The 20,912-nt window shown below is 42.9% G+C and overlaps 1 protein-coding gene across 1 annotated transcript in view; it reads right to left on the bottom strand.

Annotated features, from left to right (window-relative positions):
- The window catches only part of LOC112103692 (solute carrier family 12 member 7), a 357,369-nt gene that overhangs the window by 164,471 nt on the left and 171,986 nt on the right, over nt 1-20,912 (bottom strand). The window contains exons 4-5 of the mRNA XM_024195587.1: nt 4,013-4,159; nt 1,950-2,004 (exon numbers count right to left, since the gene is read on the bottom strand). Coding sequence (XP_024051355.1) covers nt 1,950-2,004; nt 4,013-4,159 — 202 coding nt within the window. The remainder of the gene's footprint in view (nt 1-1,949; nt 2,005-4,012; nt 4,160-20,912) is intronic.

The following is a 20,912-nucleotide window of genomic DNA, read 5'->3' as shown; positions in this document are numbered from 1 at the left end:
TTTTCAATTCACCTAATATAAGTACTGTAGTGTACTGTCATCACTTTATCACGAAAGTTGAACTTACAAATGTACAATTATGTACAAAAAATAACTGCATTCAAAACTAAAACAATGTAAAACCTTAGAGCCTACAAGCCCACTCAGTCCTACTTCTTTTTCAGCCAATCACTCAGACAAATGTTTACATTTGTGGGAGATAATGCCGCCCGCTTCTTGTTTACAATGTCACCTGAAAGCAAGAACAGACATTCGCATGGCACTTTTGTAGCCAGCATTGCAAGATATTTACATGCCAGATGAGCTAAAGATTCACATGTCCCTTCATGCTTCTGACCCCTGGATCTATACTAGACCCCTAACACTATCCCACTGGATCCTCTTTTGCAGTCCTTCCCCAAAGTGATTTTGGCCCAAAATTTTGTTTTGTCTGTTTTGTCCATATTACCATACTATCATTTCTTATTTCTTTAGAGTTTACTGGAGGGAGATGCCTTTTCATTTTTGTCTCCTCAAATATTGGGCAGACAGAAATAAAAGGGGACATTACCAGGGAGGAAAAAATAATTTGGATGGGAGAGAGGAGAAGGGCAAACATGTTCCATTTGTCATCATCCCCCCTCATAATTGTGCCTATAGAGATTTTTTTTAGGGTCCTGAGTCAAATAAAATGCCAAATATACACTTTTTACAAAGATGTGCTGATGTTGCTACTTCCCAGCTTCTGACTCAACAGTGACACATGTTAGTCTTAAAGGTGCCACAGAACCCTCTGTTGCTTTTTACAGACTCAGACTAACACGGCTACCCCTCTGATACAGTGACACATGCTTATTTCTCAAAGTGGAGGATTTTTTCCAATAACTTTGTGTTCTGGGTTAATCAGTGAACACTGATACAGTGTTAAGAACCTTCCCTTTGAGCAAAAGAACAGCTTTGATAATGTCTACATTTTTCTCTTCATTCCAAACACTGTTCATTCTACTGAATGCTCATTCAATTGGGCTGTTTGTTTCACGTAACACAGACCAAATTCTACTTAGTATCGCAATAGAGCTTCAAGAAACATTAAGAAACTAAACATTTGATTGATTAAATGAAAAAGCGGGACATTTCAGGAATCCCGAAATAAGTTACTAGGATAATAGGGGATATCATGTGAAAAAGAAGGAAGCAGGGTCACATTGTGCATAAGGATTCCATTTATTTTTTCTACTGAAATTTTATGTCATGTACAGCAGTACCCTGTGTATGTTAAAGACTAGTTTTATTGCACAGATTCATACATTTTAAGAAAAGAAAAGACTATTATGATAATCTAGTCTGACCACCAGCATAATACAGGTCACACAATTTCAACCAGTAATTCCTGTATCAAGCCCATAACTTCTGGTTGAGCTAGAGCATATCTTTTAGTAAGGGACCAATCTTGATTTAAAGACTTTCAGTAATGGAGAATCTGCCACATCAATATGTAAGTTGTTCCAATAGTTATGGTGTTCTCAATTCAAAAAAGAAATTGAAAATTGGAAAGGATTCAGAAAAGAACTATAATAAAGATTTCAGATCTGGAAAACCTGCCTTAAAGTGAGAGACAGAGCTTCTCAATCTATTTAGTTTATCCAAGTGAAGGCTCAGAAGTGATTTGATCACGGTCTACATGAGGAAGAGATTTCTTATTTTGGACTGCTCTTAATCTAGCAGAAAAAGGAATAACAAGTTCTAGTGATTGGAAGCTGAAGCTAGACAATTTTGGACCAGAAATATGGCATTAATTTTTAAACCATGAGGGCAATTAACCATTGGAATAATTTACCTAAGGGATATGATGGATTCTCCATCACTTTAGGTCTTTAAATGTACACCTTTATATATATATATATATATATCCTTTAAAGTGCATTCATAATTACTTTAGATTTAAGATTCAGGTTAAAAATTGTAATTACCTGGAACTACGCCATTTGTTGCTATTGCGCTCATTGAAATTGCAGTCAGCATAGTCTGTGGAAAGACCATTATTAAGAATGTTTAATTTAACATAATAAAGTTCTTTAAAAACTATAAAGGATGGACAAGCCCAATGGTCTAGCGGGAATAAGTTGGAAATTGGAAAATATCTTTACATCTTTGTGGCAACAGGGATTCAAGTTATATGGATTTTTTTCCTAACTGAGCTAATTGATTCCAAAGCATTGAGCATTGAGTCTTAGACCGAACAGCTGTTAGTACATCTAGAAGTATGGGTCAGCTCAAAGCAGAGCCTTTGAATATATAACTGGGAAGAAGGGGAAACCTTGAGGACTTTCAATATTCACCAGAAAACAATCCAAAGAAAATACTGTTCTAATTAAATAGCAATTAATAACAAATAACCAATCATCATCATTACCATTGTGTATCTTACTTCTAGCTCCATATTCCACAACAATTACATTTATGGACTTGAACTTCAAGTAAAACACAGTACTGCTAATAATTAAGTTTCAGAGTTTGATGTGAAATTTTGAAAAGTAATTCCTTCTTACCCAAATTTAAATAAACAAATACAAAGATTGCTCAAAGCAGGAGGATAAATCAAGAGAAGAACAAATACTAAGGACTGATTTAATGAGAACCATGAAATACAATTTTAATTACTGAGTAAACGGCGCTAACATTAGTATTTTACAAACTTAAGACTGAATCCTGTTTTGACCAATCCAACTAGGATAAGTAGTATAGCTGGGCAACAAATGGTTTTCCTGTTCTATGAAAGTTTTTTAAATTTCAAAATACTTTTTCCATTCTGCATTGGGACAAAACTAAGACCTTTCCAAACATCCCCAAAAACCAGTTTTCCCAAAAATCAGAGCTACACCATACTAGCCTAACTTTAGTTAGGACGTATTCTAGTTCTTTTGTCTCCCATATCCCATGTGAGTGCCATAATCACCCATATACCAGTCTCTCTCTCTCTCTGTCTCTCTCCCAATGAATATTTAATTAGTTATACAAAGTGGAGCAGTTCTAACAGGAGAGATTCAGAGACACCAACTCCAGAAAAACCCATAGCTTTGTGGTTATGAGACTCACATGGGATGTGGAAGTTGTAAGTTCAAGTCCCTGCTCTGAATCAGGCAGAATAAGGACTTGAACCTGGATCATCATCTTCTTCTTCCCAGGTGAGTGGCCTCACCATTGAGTTATTGGCTATTCTGGACTCTGTCTTTTTGAACAGAAAGTCCATCCTGGGAATCTAAGGGCAGGTCTTCACTACGGGGGGGGGGGGGGCAATTTAAGATACGCAAATTCAGCTATGCAAATAGCGTAGCTGAATTCGGCATATCAGAGCCGACTTACCCCGCTGTGAGGACGGCGGCAAAATTGACCTCCGCGGCTCCCCGTCGACGGCGCTTACTCCTACCTCCGCTGGTGGAGTAAGCGCGTTGATTCGGGGATCGATTGTCGCGTCCCGACGAGACACGATAATTCGATCCCCGAGAGATCGATTTCTACCCACCGATTCAGGCGGGTAGTGTAGACCTAGCCTAAGAAATATTTCCCAATGGAAGTTTTGCTTAATCTGATACCTTTTCATAAACATTTGTTTCAGTGAATGGCATTTTCTGACAATAAAACCATTTTGTCAGAAAATTCCTGACCAGCTCTAATAAGGAAAGAGACAGCATTGTGTCCTATCATTCAAGCCAGGAATAGTGCGGGAGGGTTCAATTTGCTGCATCACTGTGTAGGGTGCCCATTGCATGCACCCCTACTGCCAGGTAGTACTTGCAACTGAATTTCAACATACACACTACTTAAAGACTATACATAAATGAACATGCTAAAAGACATAGAAGGCAAGCTAGTATTTTAGCCCAGCTTAACTCCCACCTGTACTGCTCTTTGAACTCTAGAAGAAGATTCTGCCTGTTGCTTGTGCAGGGGGAGGGGGCAGAATGGGTCTGGCAGTAGCATAGAATAGGATTTAACCAGTGGTAAATGTATAAGAAAATAAATATTAACTTACACAAGCACAGCACATGAACACAATGATGAAAGATTCAAGAACTCCAGATGTTCCAACGATCCATGTCAAACGTAGGAAAAGAATGACTCCTAAAATGTTTTGCAAGCAGGGAAGGTACACACCAATAAAAGTACCCATTCGTGGAGCCTGAAACAAACAAAATATAAATTCCACCTAGAATATTTCTTCCCAAACAAAAGGCCGGGTATCTTAACAGCTCATCCAGCAAACTCACAATGACTTGTAACAAAAAGTCTTTTTTTAGTAAGGAGTGAGCAAAAACTGAGTGAAGACCTCAGGATTTCTAGTTTTACAGATAATAGCTAATACCGAATTTTTTAAAAAAATACAATACCTTTTGTGCACTAAGACAGTCTCTATTAAGAATTAGTAGGAGACCTTAAGGCAAGACAGATCATCCTACCTCTGCCTGCCATGAGGTTTCTCGCACCTTCCTCTGAAGCATCTGGTGTGGGCCTTTGTTTGAGACAGGATGCTGGACCACAGATCTGATCCAATATGGCACATTTGTTAATATTTCCTTTATTTCATTTGTGATGCTCAGGGATCAAAATCAAGCCAGATGTTATAAATATAAATGACAGTTCTCTATTCAGGCCCCACCTTCAATCCCAATCTTTGTCTACATTTCTGTAGAAGTGCTCAGCTGTGAAGCAGTTAACCCAAAAGTACTGAGCACCTAACACATCCAACTGAGGCTTAAATCTTCTATTTAAAAAAAAATAAGGCCATTGTCAATGTGTAACTCCAGTCATTCAGACTTGTTGACTATACCTTTGTTCTGTAAGCACGAGAGAACACTCCAGTGGTTTATACTTGGGAAGTTTTCTTCACTTCTATAAGGGCTAAAACAACTGGATATTTGTTATTTTTTATTTTGGTGGGGTTTAATTAAATGAAAGCTTAAATTCCATAAAAAATAATGACACCACTGTAAAGTGCTGGTACTTCATATCACTGCATACCAGCCCAATCTGACTTCTCAATTATGCTACCTATTCTTGTGTTTGGTCTGGTAGATTAGATTGCCAAACATGGAATAGAGAAATAATTTAACTTGATATGAACACGTCAGTGAGCCTTTATTTCTACTTTAAACACAGATATATTATCTTTTTAAATAAAATCAGAGGAAATATAATGAGTCTCTCTCAAAATCTTAAAATTCTAATTAGTTTCACTTTGATCCCAACACACACAATTGAACAGAGTGTAGCAAGAGAGCCAAGACAACTGAGAACAAGAGAGAAGAGAGATCATGTGCAACAATAAAGAAGGAAGGAGGAAAACATATAATTAGAGACTCCATGTTCACAACCCAAAAAGTTAAAAAAATCATAAATCATATGATTTTTAAAGTAATACATTTTTAAAGTAATCCCATGCACTTTTTTAGTGCATGGGATTTTTTAAAAATTCCAGAGTTAGCAAGAAATATATGTGTAGTTGGTTTCTCAACATATGTATGAAGACCTTGTTTTATTCCTCTTTTATGTAACCTCCAACCTTGTATAGACATGGCTTGGCATTGCTGCCACTCGCCTCAGCTTAGAATACATAAATGGACCTCTCTTTCGCCATGTCTACACTAGCGAGCTTACAGCGACACAGTTGTACCAATGCAGCTGCGCGGCTATAAGATCACTCGTGTAGCCACGCTATTCTAGTGGGAGAGAGTTCTCCCATCGACATAATTAAACCACGAGCGGCGCTAGCTATGTTGGCGGGAGAGTGTCTCCCACCAACATAGCCAGGGCTGGATTAACTTTTTGTGGGCCCGGCGCCAAACATATTTGTGGGTCCCCCTGGGGAATGATTGTAAAAGGGGCCAGGGCTAGGGAGGGGGTAAACAGGATCCCCCCCACCCCTGCCCACATAGAATGGGTACCTACCTGGTTCTAGCCCATTCTCTTGGTCTCTCTCTGCACTGAGCTGCCCCTCCTCCTGCAGCAGCAGGACAGGTTCTCTTCCAGCCCTCTGGGGTGGGTGTTGGGAGTGTCAGGTCCCGTTTTTTACTAGAGTTTCCAGTCTAAAACTGGATACCTGGCAACAGGGCTGCCAGAAAAGCCTGAGGGGGGGAGAGGGATAAGCAATCATTTTTAAAAGTAAGAGGGCTAAGCCTTAAGGGGGGGGCAAGTGGTGGGTGGGCTAGGGAGTGGAGAGGAGCTAGTGGGCAGGGCCATGTCTGCTATACTGCCAAGGTAGGTTGGAGACTGTGGGGATCAGCTGGCACAGTATCCAGGGCCGGTGCAAGGATATTTTGCACCCTACGCGAAACTTCCAGCTTGCGCCCCCCCGGAGCATCGCTTATTATAAATTTTCAAAAATGAATACAGTGGAGTCACATCTTACACGGGGGTTAGGTTCTAAGGTCAGCGCGTAAGAGGAAAATCGCGTACAGTGAAAATTACCATAAACGACAGTATACACAGTATACACTAGAACAGGGGTCCTCAACCTACGGCACGCGTGCCAAAGGTGGCACGCGAGCTGATTGTGTTTTTTTTTAATGGCAGGCTGCGGGTCCCAGCCACCGCTGAGCCTGCTGCCGGCCTGGGGTTCCATTCACTCAGCTGCCAGCTGGGGTCCGCGCCGGCAACTCGCTCAGCCTCCTGCCGTTCACCCAGGCCGGCAGGAGGCTGAGCGGGGCCAGTGGCCAAGACCCTGGCTGGCAAGGGGCTGGCAGCCGGAACCCCAGATCATCAGTGGGCTGAGCAGGGCCGGCAGCCGGGACCCCGGCTGGCAGGAGCCGGCCCACTGCTGGCCCTGCTCAGCCCGCTGCCAGCTGAGTGAACAGAACCCCAGGTCAGCAGCAGGCTCAGCGGCAGCTGGGACCCGCAGCCTGCCATTAAAAAAAAAATTGGCTCACGTGCCACCTTTGGCATGCGTGCCGTAGGTTGAGGACCCCTGTTCTTGTGTATACTGTACTTCATGGTAATTTTCACTATATGCGATTTTCCTCTTACGCGGTGACTTTAGAACCTAATCCCCGTGTAAGATGTGACTCCACCGTAGTGTAAAAAAAAAATTTGGGAGCACCGCTTTTTGCACCCCCAAATCTTGGCGCCCTAGGCGGTCGCCTAGTTCACCTCGTAGTTACACTGGCCCTGACAGTATCCCCAGCCCAGGTGACGTGACAGCCAGTGGTAGATTTAGAGTTAGTGGGGCCCCCCAGCCCTGTGCTCAGCTTCATTTTTGGGGCTCCTCCTTGGGACCCAGCCAAGAAAAAGAACATTCTCTCTTATCTCCCCCTGCCCCCGTTTTTATTCTTTTTTTCTTCATCTTCCTCCTATAAGTAATAGCAAGTAAATGAAAGTAAAGTGAGGTACCTTGATTGTTCTTGTAGTCTAACTTATTTTTCCACAGACCACTTGAAAATCAGGGAGGGTCTCAACGGACCACTTAATGATCTTTCCAAATATTGTAAAAAAATGTTCGGGTGTGAGGTCTGGTCAGGACCTAGGGCTAGGGAGGGGGCTCAGGGTTGGGGCAGGAGGTTGGGGTGTGGAGCACTTATGTGGGGCAGCTCCTGTTTGGTTCTCAGGATGGGGGTGGGGATGTGGGGGGGTGCAGGAGTCAGGGCAAAAGGCTGGGGGGGTGAGGGAGGTGCAGCCAGGTTTCAGGGCAGGGGCTGGGGGGGGCGTGAGGGGAAAATGCAGGAGTCAGGGCTGGGGAGGTGTGGCGGGAGTGCAGGGGTCAGGACAGGGGGCTGGGTGTGTGGGGGGTGCAGGAGTCAGGGCAGGGGGCTCAGGGTATGTGAGGGGGTGCAGGGGGCTGGGGGTGTGCAAGGGGGTGCAGCGGTCAGGGTGGGCAGGGGATGTGGGCTGGGGTCGTGGGGGTGCTCACGCAGGGGGCTGGAGGGGGTATGCCCCAATTCCAGCCCCTTCCCCAAGGCCTCACCCCCGCCTCTTCTCCTCCTCCTCCCCGGAGCTGCGAGCATGCTGAGGCTCACTCTTCCTCCCGCCTCCTGCCGGCAAGCAGCTGATCCAGCTGATCAGCAGCAGGGAGGGGGGGAGGAAATGTAGCACGCTGGGGAAAGAGGCGGGGGAGGAGCCAGGCTGCTGCTGGCAGAGGCTGCCACGGAGCCGCAGCAGCCAGCAGCATCAAGCTTCTCTGACCCCACAGGAGAGAGTGGGGGGCGGAGAAGAGCGGTCCGGGGCCCCTTTCGACCGTGGGCCCAGCGCCAGTGGCGCCATTGTAAATCCGGTATTGAACATAGCGCTGTCCACACTTCTGTCTGTGAAACTTATGTCACACAGAGGGGATTTTTTTCACATCCGTGAATGACATACGTTATACCAACAAAAGTGCTAGTGTAGACATAGCCTTTGTGTAATGCTGCTTCTAATCAGTTAACAAATGTTCCTCAAGGCAATATAAAGAGCCTAAGGTCTTGTCTACATTAAGGAATTTTTTTACCAGTATAACTACATCAATTTAGTTACACTGATACAAACTTAAGGTAGATGGGCTGCATTATAAAAAGGTGCGGCTAATACCAGGGTAACTAAATTAAAGTACACTGATATAAACCTGACCTAGCACTGGTGTAGCCTGTCTACATTAGTTGTTCACACTAGTCTAATTAAATCAATGTTGTTATACTAATGCAAAAATTCTGAATGTAGACAAAGCCTAACTCTCAGTTTCTCTCCCACCCCTCCACTTCCTCCAACCTCCATTGACCTTTCATGTGCCAATTCCACTGTGCACCTTCTTTCTTCCAGTCTTCCCACAACACACCTACTTACTCCCAGCTCCTACCAGCCAGCCTCCCTGAAGGAGCGTCCTTTTAAACTAGTCCCAACCAGTTCTAAATTGGCTTGAGGTGATCTGATTAGCCTGTTTCCCTTGATTGCTTCTAATCAGTTCTTAATTGGTTCCAGGTGTCTTATGGAGTCTGCCTGACTTAATTGCTTCTAGCACCTTCCTGACTGCTCTGGTCCCTGTCCTGGTCACTCAGGAAACTATTCATCCAGTGTGTTTTCCTTCTACCAGACTCCTGCACCCAACCAGTCTGGGTCTGTTGCAGAAGACAGAAATTAGAAATTAAAAAGCAATATATTACAGATGGGAAAAGATAGAAATTGATATAAATAACAGGTTATATAATGCAGAAAATTGATATGGGAAGCTAAAGACACAAGGGAAAAATCCATAGTTAGTAAGATTAAGAATAAGGAGGATTTTTTAAAGTATATCAGGAACAAAAGAAATGATAGCAATGGAATAAGTCCATTACTAGATGGAGAAAGTAAAACTGCTAATGATGCAGAAAAGGCAAAAGTGTTCAATAAATATTTTTATTCTGTATTTGGAAAGAAGCAGGATGTTTTACTCGTATCAAATGAGGATGATGAAGTTTTTTCTAGTCTATTAGTAACTAAGGAGGATGTTAAACAGCATCTACTAGGGATAAGCATTTTAAAATCAGTAGGCCCACATAAATTGCACACACGAGTCCTAAAAGAGTTGGCTGAGAAGATATTAATTTTTAATAAATCATGGAATAACAGGGACATTTCATAAAACTGGAAGAGGGTTAATGTTTTGCCAATATTCAAAGGTGTCAAGTTGGATGAGCTAGGTAGCTACAGGCCAGTTAGACTGGTATTAGTCCTAGGCAAGATAATGGAAAAGCTGATATGGGATTCATCTGATAAGGAATTAAAGTATTGGAATATAATTAATGCCAAAAAATCAATATTGTTTTACGGATAATAGGTCTTGTCAAATAACCTCATTTCATTCTTGGATGATATTTCAAGTTTGATTGATAAATGGGTGTAATATACTCAGACATTTGTAAGACATTTGCTTTAGTACAGCATGACATTCTGATAAAGAAAGTATTAAATAATATCAAGAGCATACATTATATAAATTAAGAAATAGCTAACAAAGATCTCAAAAGGCAATTGTTAATGGGAAATAATCATCAAATGGAGGAGTTTCTAGTGGGGTTCCACAGGAATCAGTACTAAGTCTGGTGTTATTCAACATTTTTGATATGGATATAAATATAAAACCATTGTTGATAAAATATGGAGATGAAACAAAGATTGGCCAAGTGGTAAATAGTAATGAGGACAGGTGAGTTAAACAGAGCAATCTGGATCACTTGATGAGTTGACCCCATTCAACATCTAGGAACATCTAGTTAAACATCTAGGAACAAAGAATTCACAACACACCTACCAGATGGGGGCCTCTATCCTGGGAAGCAGTGACTATGAAAAGAATTTGAGGGGGCATGATGGACAATGAGCTGATCATAAGCTCCCAGTGCAATGCTGTGGCAAAAAGGACTTAATGCACTTCTTAGATGTAGAAACTGGGGAATATTGAATAGGTGTATGGAGGTAATTTTACCTCTATATATTGTATTGGTGAGACCAATACTGTGTGCAGTTCTAGTGTCCACATTTTAAAAAGGATGTTGAAAAATGGGACAGGGTTCAGAAATGAGCTGCAAAAATGATTCCAGGGCTTGAAATAAAATGCCTGACAATGAGCGACTTCCAGTTTAATCTGTTTCGTTTATAAAAATGAAGATTGAGAGGCAACTTGATTACAGTGTATAAGTACCTTCATGGGGAGAAAATACCAAAACAGTTTTTTAATCTAACATATAAAGGCTTAACAAGAACCAATAACTGGAAGCTGAAGCCAGACAAATTCAAATTAGAAACAAGGCACAAATATTTAATAGTGATGATGATTAACCATTGGAACAAATTACCAAGGGCAAGCGATAGATCCTCCATCTCTTGAAGTTGTCAAATCAAGCCTTTCTGGAAGATTGTCTTTAATGAAACACGAGTTATTGAGCTCAATACAGGAGGTAACTGGGTGAAATTAAATGGCCTGCATTATACAGGTCAGACTACATGGTCTTATGGTACCTAAACTCTATCAATCTATTTATGAGATCCATGTACTTAACATATTTGTTTTTTTCTCTTGATCTAAATCTTTCACAGGGACCCACTAGCTATAGACAAAAGCCTGGGAGCTTCCTGAACAGAGTAGATCTCTTACTACCTGGCCCTTCAGTATAACTTCACACATATGGGTACCATCCCTCCTGAGGGCAGGGTTCCTCCCAGAGTATATAGGTTAGTAACCATAGATTTCTTAATAAGACAATCCCAGGCTTTGTGTGCCCATCTCGTTACAATAATGATAAAAAAGCATCTTTCTCCATCTCTCCCAGACTTGCTGCTTTCAATTCACTCTTTTATGCACCACCCCATTTTCTCTGGTCTATACCCACTGTGACGGGTTCCCACCCGCCTCTGGGGTGCCACCTGATATACTGGGGTTGCACTGACCCTGCCCATTCCACCAGCCTGGGCTCCCTCACCCTGTCCTGCTGCACACACACACAGGTAGGGACACACCCAGGTGCAGAATAACATCGATACTGAAATCAGTGCTGCATGGGAAGCCTTTCAGCTAGGCAATTGCCCAGCACTCAGGTGCATACACCCTCTGGAGTGTAAACCCAAAATTATATTTGTCTTGCGCTGTATAGAGATCTATACAACATAAGCTCATGAAATTCCCTCAATGTGGAAGAAGATATGCACATTTCTCTCCCCCTCCCCCCCCCCCAGTTTTGAATTACACAAACTGGTTATAGAATAAACAAAAAACAAGTTTATTAACTACAAAAGGTAGATTTTAAGTGATTATAAGGGATAGCAAACATAACAAAGCAGATTACTGAGCAAATAAAACAAACACGCAAACTAAGTTCAATACACTCAAGAAATTGGCTACAAATAGTAATTTCTCACCCTAAATGTGGTTTTAAGTAGATTGCAGAATTTCTTTGAGAACAGACAGCTCTTGTTTGAATCTTAAAACTTCAGGTATATCCTTCATGGGCCAGACACCATTCCCAGCCCAGATTCAGTACTTCCCTGCCCCCCTTTGCCTTTGTTTCTTCGATGTCTCAAGCAGTCATCTTGGATCAGGATTCAGTGAAGAACAAACCAAGATTAACTCACTCCTCAGTCTTAAATAGGATTTGCATATGGTGGAAATCCTTTGTTTCGCAGTTTGACCCCCACCCCCTCTTAATGGAAAAAAACACTATAAGTCCAAGATGGGTGTCCAGTACCAGGTGACATGATGACCTGACCCTGCAGTGTCAAAGCAGCATCTCAGGAAACGCCTCAGGAAGGAGGGAGATTAGCATCTTCAAAGACCTACTGTTCCCCCTAATGGCCCATCCAGGCTGTTTGCATATTGTCTGGTGGGCATTCCCCAGGTGAAAACACAGTTGTAATTGTTACATAGTCAATATTCCTAACTTCTGATACAGAAATGATACATGCACACAAACTGGATAATCACATTCAGTAAATTATAACTTTTCCAATGATACCTCACATGACCCATCTTGCATAAAACATATCTTAGTTATGCCATATTCATATCAGAAGCATATTTCTATGAAGAATATGGGGCATAGCATCACACCCACCGTCCGAGTTCCCTTAGTCCCACCCAAAGTTGTAAGATTAACTTGAATAGTGGCAGTATTGCTTGGGGGGAAGGGGTCTCTGTCATGTATTTGGAGCTTTTCTGTATTAATTTTAGAATACTGTGATGGGTTCGGTCACAGAGATCCCCTTGGGACTGTCACCTGATGTGCTGAAATTACCTTGGAGTCCATTTTCCCTGCCAGCCTGGGACTTCAGAACCCTGCTTTGTTGAGCCAGACACGCTAGCCCGCTGCAACACAGACCCAGGGTTTGGTCCACGCCCCCAAAGCTACAGACTAAACTGAAAACCGCTCAGCAGGTTTTCCTATCTCCAGCATCCAGATACCCAGTCATCCAAACCCCAAATAAATCCATTTTACTCTGTATAAAGCTTATATAGGGTAAACTCATAAATTGTCTGCCCTCTATAACACTGATAGCGAGATATGCACAGTTGTTTGCTCCCCCAGGTATTAATCACTTAGTCAGGGTTTATTAATAAACAAAAGTGATTCTATTAAGTATAAAAAGTAGGATTTAAGTGGTTTCAAGTAATAACAGACAGAACAAAGTAAGTCACCAAGCAAAATAAAGCAAAAGCATGCAAGTTTAAGCCTAATACATTAAGAAACTGATTATAGTAATATCTCACCCTCAGAGATGTTCCAATAAGCTTCTTTCACAAACTAGACTCCTTCCTAGTCTGGGCCCAATTCTTTCCCCTGGTACAGTCCTTGTTAGTTCCAGCAGCATCTCAGGTAGGAAGCAGGAGTTTTCTCATGACTGGCTGCCCCTTTTGTCCTGCTCCACCCCCTTTTATAGCTTTGGCACAAGGCGTGAATCTTTTGTCTCTCTGGGTTCGCACCCCTCCTTCTAAATGGAAAAGTACCAGTTTTAAGATGGATTTCATTATCAGGTGACATGGTCACATGTCATGGTAAGACCCCTAGTCTCCATTCCCCATGGGCTGGCCCACACGTGTACAGGAAGGCTTTCAAGTAACTAAGGTCATTCACAACTGATTGTTTCTGGAGCACCCTTAATGGCATCCACTTAATATGTTTACATCTTAAGGGGGGAGGGATAGCTCAGTGGTTTGAGCATTGGCCTGCTAAACCCAGGGTTGTGAGTTCAATCCTTGAGGGGGCCATTTGGGGATCTGGGGCAAAATCAGTACTTGGTCCTGCTAGTGAAGGCAGGGGAATGGACTCAATGACCTTTCAAGGTCCCTTCCAGTTCTAGGAGATGGGATATCTCCATTAATTTCTATTAGTGATACAAGTTTATATCTTATTCTCTTAACTCCAGACATAGAAATAATACATGCAAACAAATAGGATGAACACCCACAGTAGATTACAAGCTTTCTAATGACACCATACAAGGGGTATTTAGTGTAAAGCATATTCCAGTTATGTCATATTCATAAGCAAATTTCCATAAAGCATATGGAGTGCAACGTCACAACCATATATTTGTCTGATTGTTATAAGGGGAGTTAACTGTATGAATACACAGGGTAAATAACCAGGAGAAGCTGTCCACATACAGGCAAGCAGAAAGACAAAAGCCCAGATACCACAAACACCCAGAACTATTGACTTCAATGCTCCAACTCTGACATCCTGCTGAGCTCACTGGACAGTTTTGGGGAAACAGTTTGTAACTACAGGGGCCCCCCTGGGATTCCCAATCCTGGAAAAACTGGGAGAAGGGACTGCTAGAGGGATAAAACACATTGTCTCTAGGGGGACAAGGCAGTTGCTGATGAGAATCAGTTCTCACATATATGGACCCCTAGGGGACAGGGGTGAGAAAGACCTGCCTAGGACTGTAAGTAAACTAGGTAGTTAAAAGATTTTTTCCCCCATTATGGCATACTTTGTTCCTACTGATAATCTTAAACAATATTTGTCTGAAGCAGGTTTTGGGGTCATTGTAATCTACTTGACCAGAAACAAGCTCCTGAATGGAAGAATTGCAGTTTACCTAACCCAGTCAGATCTGCTGGGTAGGCACGATTGAGGCACAGAATACTGCAGCCCAGGACATGGATTAAGTGGAACAGGAAAACTGCATAATTCAACCCCAGCGAGGTGAAGGTACAAGGCCTGACACCTGAGTGGGTGCACTCAGAGAGACTAGAGAAGGGGTCAAATTTGAAGCTAGCCCTGCAACCATGACAATCTCCAAATAAGTCTGTTCTATGCTTGCCATTCTTGGATCTGGATATTGACCTCCTTCCCCAAAACAGTTAGGACCTGTTCCTGGACAACTTTATTGAGGACCTCCTCCTTGGTCCTTTTGTCTAGCTGCAATCAGCACAACACTAAGTTGGTCAGAGATGTCTGCATCTCACTGGAAGTTTTGTCTGAGGGTAACTCAGCTTCCCAGAACTGTTATTCTTCCTCACTAATCCTATATTTCCACAGAATCCCCCTTTTCACTTTTGCACAGTCATCCACCAAATCCTTGTTCATGGCATGATACACATCCAAAACTTTCTCTACCAACAGGGGAAACATATAAATAGCCCATTCTTCCTGTGGCCAGTCACATGTTGTTGACTTTTGCTCAGATTGCTCTGTGTCCTCCCCCTCAACACACTCAGGTAATTTTGGCTCTCTACGCACTATCCTACCAGCATGTTCTCTCAATCCATCAAATTGACCATGTCCCACTTGGGTCTGAGGGCCACAGGTTAATTCTGCTATATTGCTGAGCTGAGTATTCAGTCCTATTCTTTTCCTTTGGCTACTAGACAATATACCTGAAGCAAGGTATCACTTCAGTTCCAAAAACTGGGACTGCAGTTTCCCAAAATCAGACCGCCATAACTTTATCCCTTTTTTCCCTTATGATTTACAGATTGCTTGAAGAGAGTACTTAAGTCAGGAGTCCTTGTCTCTTTGCGAAAGGTGATCCTCTACCAAGCTGACCCCAGGCACAGGAGTGTTTGATTTCTTAGGTTTTTTCTCCTGAACTGCCTTCTCCGGTCACACTTGCTTCTACTCCTCCTTTTTCTCTTGGAATAGAGGAGGTTCTCCTAAACTGAGATCCAGCATCCCTTTGATCACCTAAATCTGCTGTCTTGTCTCCATCTCTTGGCTCATCTATCTCCTCAGAGATACCCTACTCCTAATACCAAAATGTCAACAGGTACTCATTGGAGAGCAAGAATAACTGGCCGTTTCAAAAGGGATGAGAAGAAAGAAAGATAGAGATAAAACAAGTTCTAAAAACATATAGGTATTTATTTCAACAGCAGATTAGCCTAGTTCTATTCAGTCTCATTTTCCCACAAGTTCTGGTGCTCAGCGTACCCAAAATCCCAAAGACGAATACTTCTTTTTCTTGCGCTGCCTCCCAGCACTGTTTCCAACACACCATTCCTTGGTGCTGTAGCCCCATGCTAAGTTAAAAGAGCCTCTATTCCCCAGGCATCTGCCACTCCCAGAATGCTTTGCAAAAAGGATACTAATATACTCAGGCAGAGGAGCTCTATCTGTTAGTTGGAGAAAACTCTCAAGATGAGGGCAATGCAGTGTAGCTGCTTCCTGGTAACTCCCAGCTTCTCAAAGAGCTTGGGTTTTTCCCTTTTACTTCCTTTTTCTCTTGTGACAGTTTATCACAGTAAAAGAAAGGTTACTTATCTTACAGTAACTACAGTTCTTCACGATATGTGGTCCCTGTGTGTATTCCACTATGGGTCTGCATAGACTCTGTGTGCCTGAGACCATAAAATTCTTGCTAGCAGTGTCTATTGGTCCGTGCCTGTGCCTCATCATGCTCTGAACTAAGAGCATAAAATAAGGGTGTGTGTGGACTGACCACCTCTTCAGTTCCTTCTTTACCATGAATCATTCTAGGAAAGGATCTGCAGCAGAGGGAAAGGAAGACAGGTAGTGGAATACACATAGGACCCTGTAGCGGGGTGGTCACCTGCTCCTGCTCTGAGGGGTTTAAAAACAGCCCTTGGAAAGGATGGGGGGGTGAGAGAGAACACCCTGGGCTGATTGGGGCAAGTAGATGCAGCTGGGCCACGCCCCAATCAGAGCCCAGCTGGCCCTATAAAGGCCAGGGCGGCCAGAAGCTCAGTAGTCTCTCTCTGAGTGCAGAGAGAGAAGGGCCTGGCTGCAGGGAACTAGAGCAGAGTACCTGGGTGGAGCAGGGCTGGGGAAAGGCTGGGGAGCTCTAGCCTGGAAAGGCCCCGGCTGCGGCCTAGTGTTAGGCCAGAAGGTACTGAGGGTTGCAGAGGGCAGCCTGGAGATAGGCCAAGGCAGCAGGCCCAAACCCAACCTTGCCTGTGATGAGTGGCTGATACTGCAGTCTGCCCCTGGGTGTGGGGCTAGATGGTGACTGACAGTAGCCGGATACTGAGGCGAGGTAGGGTTAGTGGGTGGGGGTTCCCCTAGGAGGGGAGACTTAGCGTGTGGGTACTGCCAGGGCGCAGCACCCTGAGCAAGGGGCACTGGGATCCTGGGAGGGACATGGGGCTCAGAAGTAGAGAGCAAGGCAGATCACTGGCCCGCAGAGGGTGCTCTGGAGGCTGGGTCGAGCTAATTCCCTGAGAGACCAGCAGGAGGCGCCACAGGGGTGAGTCCGCTCGTGTTACAGACCCACACATCTTGAAGAACTCCAATTTCTTTAAGTTAAGTAACCTTTCTTTCTTCTTTGAGTGATGGTCAATCACTCATTCTCCTACTCATAGAGTGTAGAGCCCACACTTTGGATCATCTGTTTCTAGAGAGCCCAATCTCCTGCCAGTATTGCAGCTTGCAGTGTTAAGGCTGAGGTGGGCCAGATCAGAATGCATGACATCCCTCCAACATGTGCTGTCCACAAGGTCTTTTCCATCCAGCTTTTGCTGGATCGAATGCATAAAGTTAGCAGGCTGGTATGAACTCTAGCATACAGAGCAGATGGCCCAGCCACCTAAGCCAGCACTAAGTCATTTGGGAAGACACTGGAAACTGGTTGGTCCAACGCCTGACATCCTTCTTCGTAACATGATGAAACCACCATATGCCTTCAATACATCACTGCTGTTTCATATTGAAAGCATCCAACTGGTGCATTTGCGTCTGTGTTTTGGCCCAGATTTCAGATCCATACAAAAGGACAGAAGTCACTGCTGCTTGACAGATATGCATCTTAGTTGACACCACAGAGGCTTCCAAGACTGTGCATAACACTCAGAGCTTTTCTGATTTGATGTTTCATGTCAGGAAGGCAACCTCCCTCCGTGGTGACAATGGAACCAAGATACTCAAATGAGTTAATGAATTAAACTTCTTGTCCATTGATTATGATGGGTAGAGGTTCATCAGCTGCTTTCATCAGTTTGGTCTTCTTCCAGTTGATTTAAAGACCAAGTTGTGACAATACCCAGAATACAATCTGGACTGATGGACAGCTGTGTCTCCATAATTCTCCAACCTGAGGTGCCTTTTACACCACTGGCCTGCACACACACAGCCTCCAGCATGTAAATCACTCCCAGCTATACGGTATGAATGCAACAGCCAGCCACCCATGAATTATACAGCAGGGCAACAACAGCAAACTCCCAGTCTCAGACTTTCCTCCACTAATGTGCATCTTGCCCTGCCCAGCACCCTCCTGGATAATACAAGCTCATATAAAGTCTGTCATTTAATTAATAGAAAATGATACACCCAAATCCTGTTCTTTCAAATGAATTTTCCCAAACACTTCAATCCAAACACACACTGGTTTAGATAAAATAATAAAACAAGTTTATTAACTATGGAAGGATAGATTTTAAGTGATTACAAGTAATGAGGCATAAAAGTCAGAATTGGATACAAAGAAATAAAAGGTAAAACGCAAACTAATACCTAACGTAACAAGCTAAGTGAATGTAAAGCAAAAGTCTCTCATACCACATGTTTCAGTCAGGACCCCTCTCCAAATTCAGTGTTACCATCTTGTTCTACAGGTGTTGTTAATGCCGTGAGCAGAGAGAAAGGGAGGAGAGGTAATCTGGGGAGTTTCTTTGCCAGCCTGGAAAATTTTTATTCACACCCATTTTCCTGCCAAAGAATGGCCACTTAACCAAGGGATAGTCCATTTGATTTTGTTGACACCTGACTGAGGCGCCAGTTTGCCTTTTGTCTCTGAGGAACTGGTTTATGCCTGCTTTTCTAAACTTGGAGCATGTCTCAGTAAAATTATACAGTAGAATCTTATAACTTTACATACAATGTTGCCACACATTTTACCAGGACAATAATGATCAGCACATTATGAGTTTTCACATACCACCCCCACAAGGCATATTTTGTAAAAAATCCATTATAGTTTTGTAAAAAGGGTAAACATAGGGATACACACTGTCACACAAGCCTATTTCCTTGTTCCATAAATATATTCAGTGCATTGATGAGACTAGTTCATGAGGATGCGAATACAGCCCTGTCATCCACATATTCAAGGTATGTTATATAGAAATCATGCAATACCACCCACTGTATGCAGCTAGTGGTGGCTTCCATCATTTGGTCAATTACAGTGTTGAAAAGATAAGGTGGTAGCCATGCTTCCTTGATGGATGCCACAGTTGTATTCAAACCAGTTCAACATCCTAGTATCTAACCAGAAACAGCTCCTACTTTGACAATGCATTTCTATTAGAGGTTGAGGAGCTTGCCTGGCACAGCAGCTTCCAGGTAGAGCCAAAGGGAGCTATGATTAACAGTGTCAAAGGCAGATTTTAAATCAATAAAGGCTATATACACCTCATCCTTCCTGCGCAGAAACTCTTAAGCCTTTTCAATAATTTATCTAATGCTAAAATTCTGCTCTGCAGTTGATCAGATGGGCACAAATCTGGCTTACTGTAGAGGCCATAGATTGCTTATGTTGGGTTTAACATGCTCAGGAAGAATCAATATGAACAGTTTGTTTGGAATGGAAAACAAAGTGATGCCATGGTGATTGGAATACATCGGAACATCACCTTTCCTTTTCCAAAATGAAAGAATAATTCCACAACGTCAGTAGGCAGGTAGTTTCTCATTAATCCGTATTTTGTTGATAACATGGGTCAGCCACTCCAAGATGGAATCTCCACCATGCTTGATTAGCTCAGTAGCTATACAACAAACATCTTCAGCACTTGAGCTTACAGGATGTGCTTCTAACCTCTTCGACAGTGACATCCTCTACATTACATACAGGGTGGTTACTCCACTCTTCACATCCTGCTGGAGCTGGGGAGATTTTATGGGGTGGTTAAGAAGCTCCTGAAAGTGTTCTGTCCATCTATTCATACATTCTTCCTACGTGAGGACTATATTATTGCATCCATCGCTGATGAGAAAGGATGTGTTTTGTGGACCAGCTTTTAAGGTGCACAATTCTTTATGGACAGCATCATAGTCGGTTTTGGTCAATACAGCTTCCATCAATTGAGCATTATTTGCCTAAACATCTCCTGGTCCTGCTTTAAAGCTGTGTTACACAACATATTGAGGCATCAGTACTCTTGGTTGTTCCTGTTTAAGTGAGCCACATGTCATTCATCTATGATGTCCAGGGTCTGTTGATGGATCCATTGATGTTTGGGGCTTGAGCACATTTTCCCTAGCACTCTGTTGAGAGTGTCCATAATAGAAGGCTGGAAACAGTCCCACAAATTATTGATTTCCTTGTGTTCAAAATTTTCATCTGCAAGGGCTAGAACATCAAATGGTTTGCAGATTTCAGCATGGTTTGGTACTGTGACTAAATGACTAATGGAAGTCTTGATTTCAGTTGCCTTCAACTTCAGTTTCCCCATGTCCACAAGCAACCTGTGGTCAGTATTGCCAACTTCAACAACCAACAATAATGTACACAGCTTCTCCACTGACTAGATATAAGACCATGGTCTAGCTCTTTGCAAGTTTGTCCGTCATTCTAATACCAAATCCATGTATGTATGTTCTTCCATTGGAAATCGGTATTAGAAATATGGAGTCCAGTTTCAGCACAAAGCTTGAGCAGTCACTCACCATTATTGTTCACGGTCACATCCACAAAGAAATCCCCAACACTTTCTGGCCAAGCTGGTCTAGCATCTGGTCCCAGCATGGCATTGGCATTGCATAACACAATGATAATGTTGTGTGTGGCTACTATTCTGATTACATTATACATGACTCACACATATTGTTCCTTGTCCTCCTTGTTGGCAAGAATAGCAGGTGCACAAGCAGCAATGATGGTGATGTTGCCACGTCTATGAGAAAGTCTTGCTATCACAATACATTCGGAGATGGAAGACCAGCTTATAAGGGCTTTACAAGTGTTCCTTGACATGGCCAAGCCAACACTAATGGTGCCTATCTGTATTCCACTGTGGGTAACTCCCAAGGTCC

The sequence above is a fragment of the Terrapene carolina genome, unplaced genomic scaffold (genome assembly GCF_002925995.2).
Source record: "Terrapene carolina triunguis isolate 2854851 unplaced genomic scaffold, T_m_triunguis-2.0 Scaffold580, whole genome shotgun sequence".
Classification (NCBI taxonomy): domain Eukaryota; kingdom Metazoa; phylum Chordata; order Testudines; family Emydidae; genus Terrapene; species Terrapene triunguis.
Note: the sequence above shows the minus strand (reverse complement) of the source record. Positions and strands in the feature narration are given on the sequence as shown.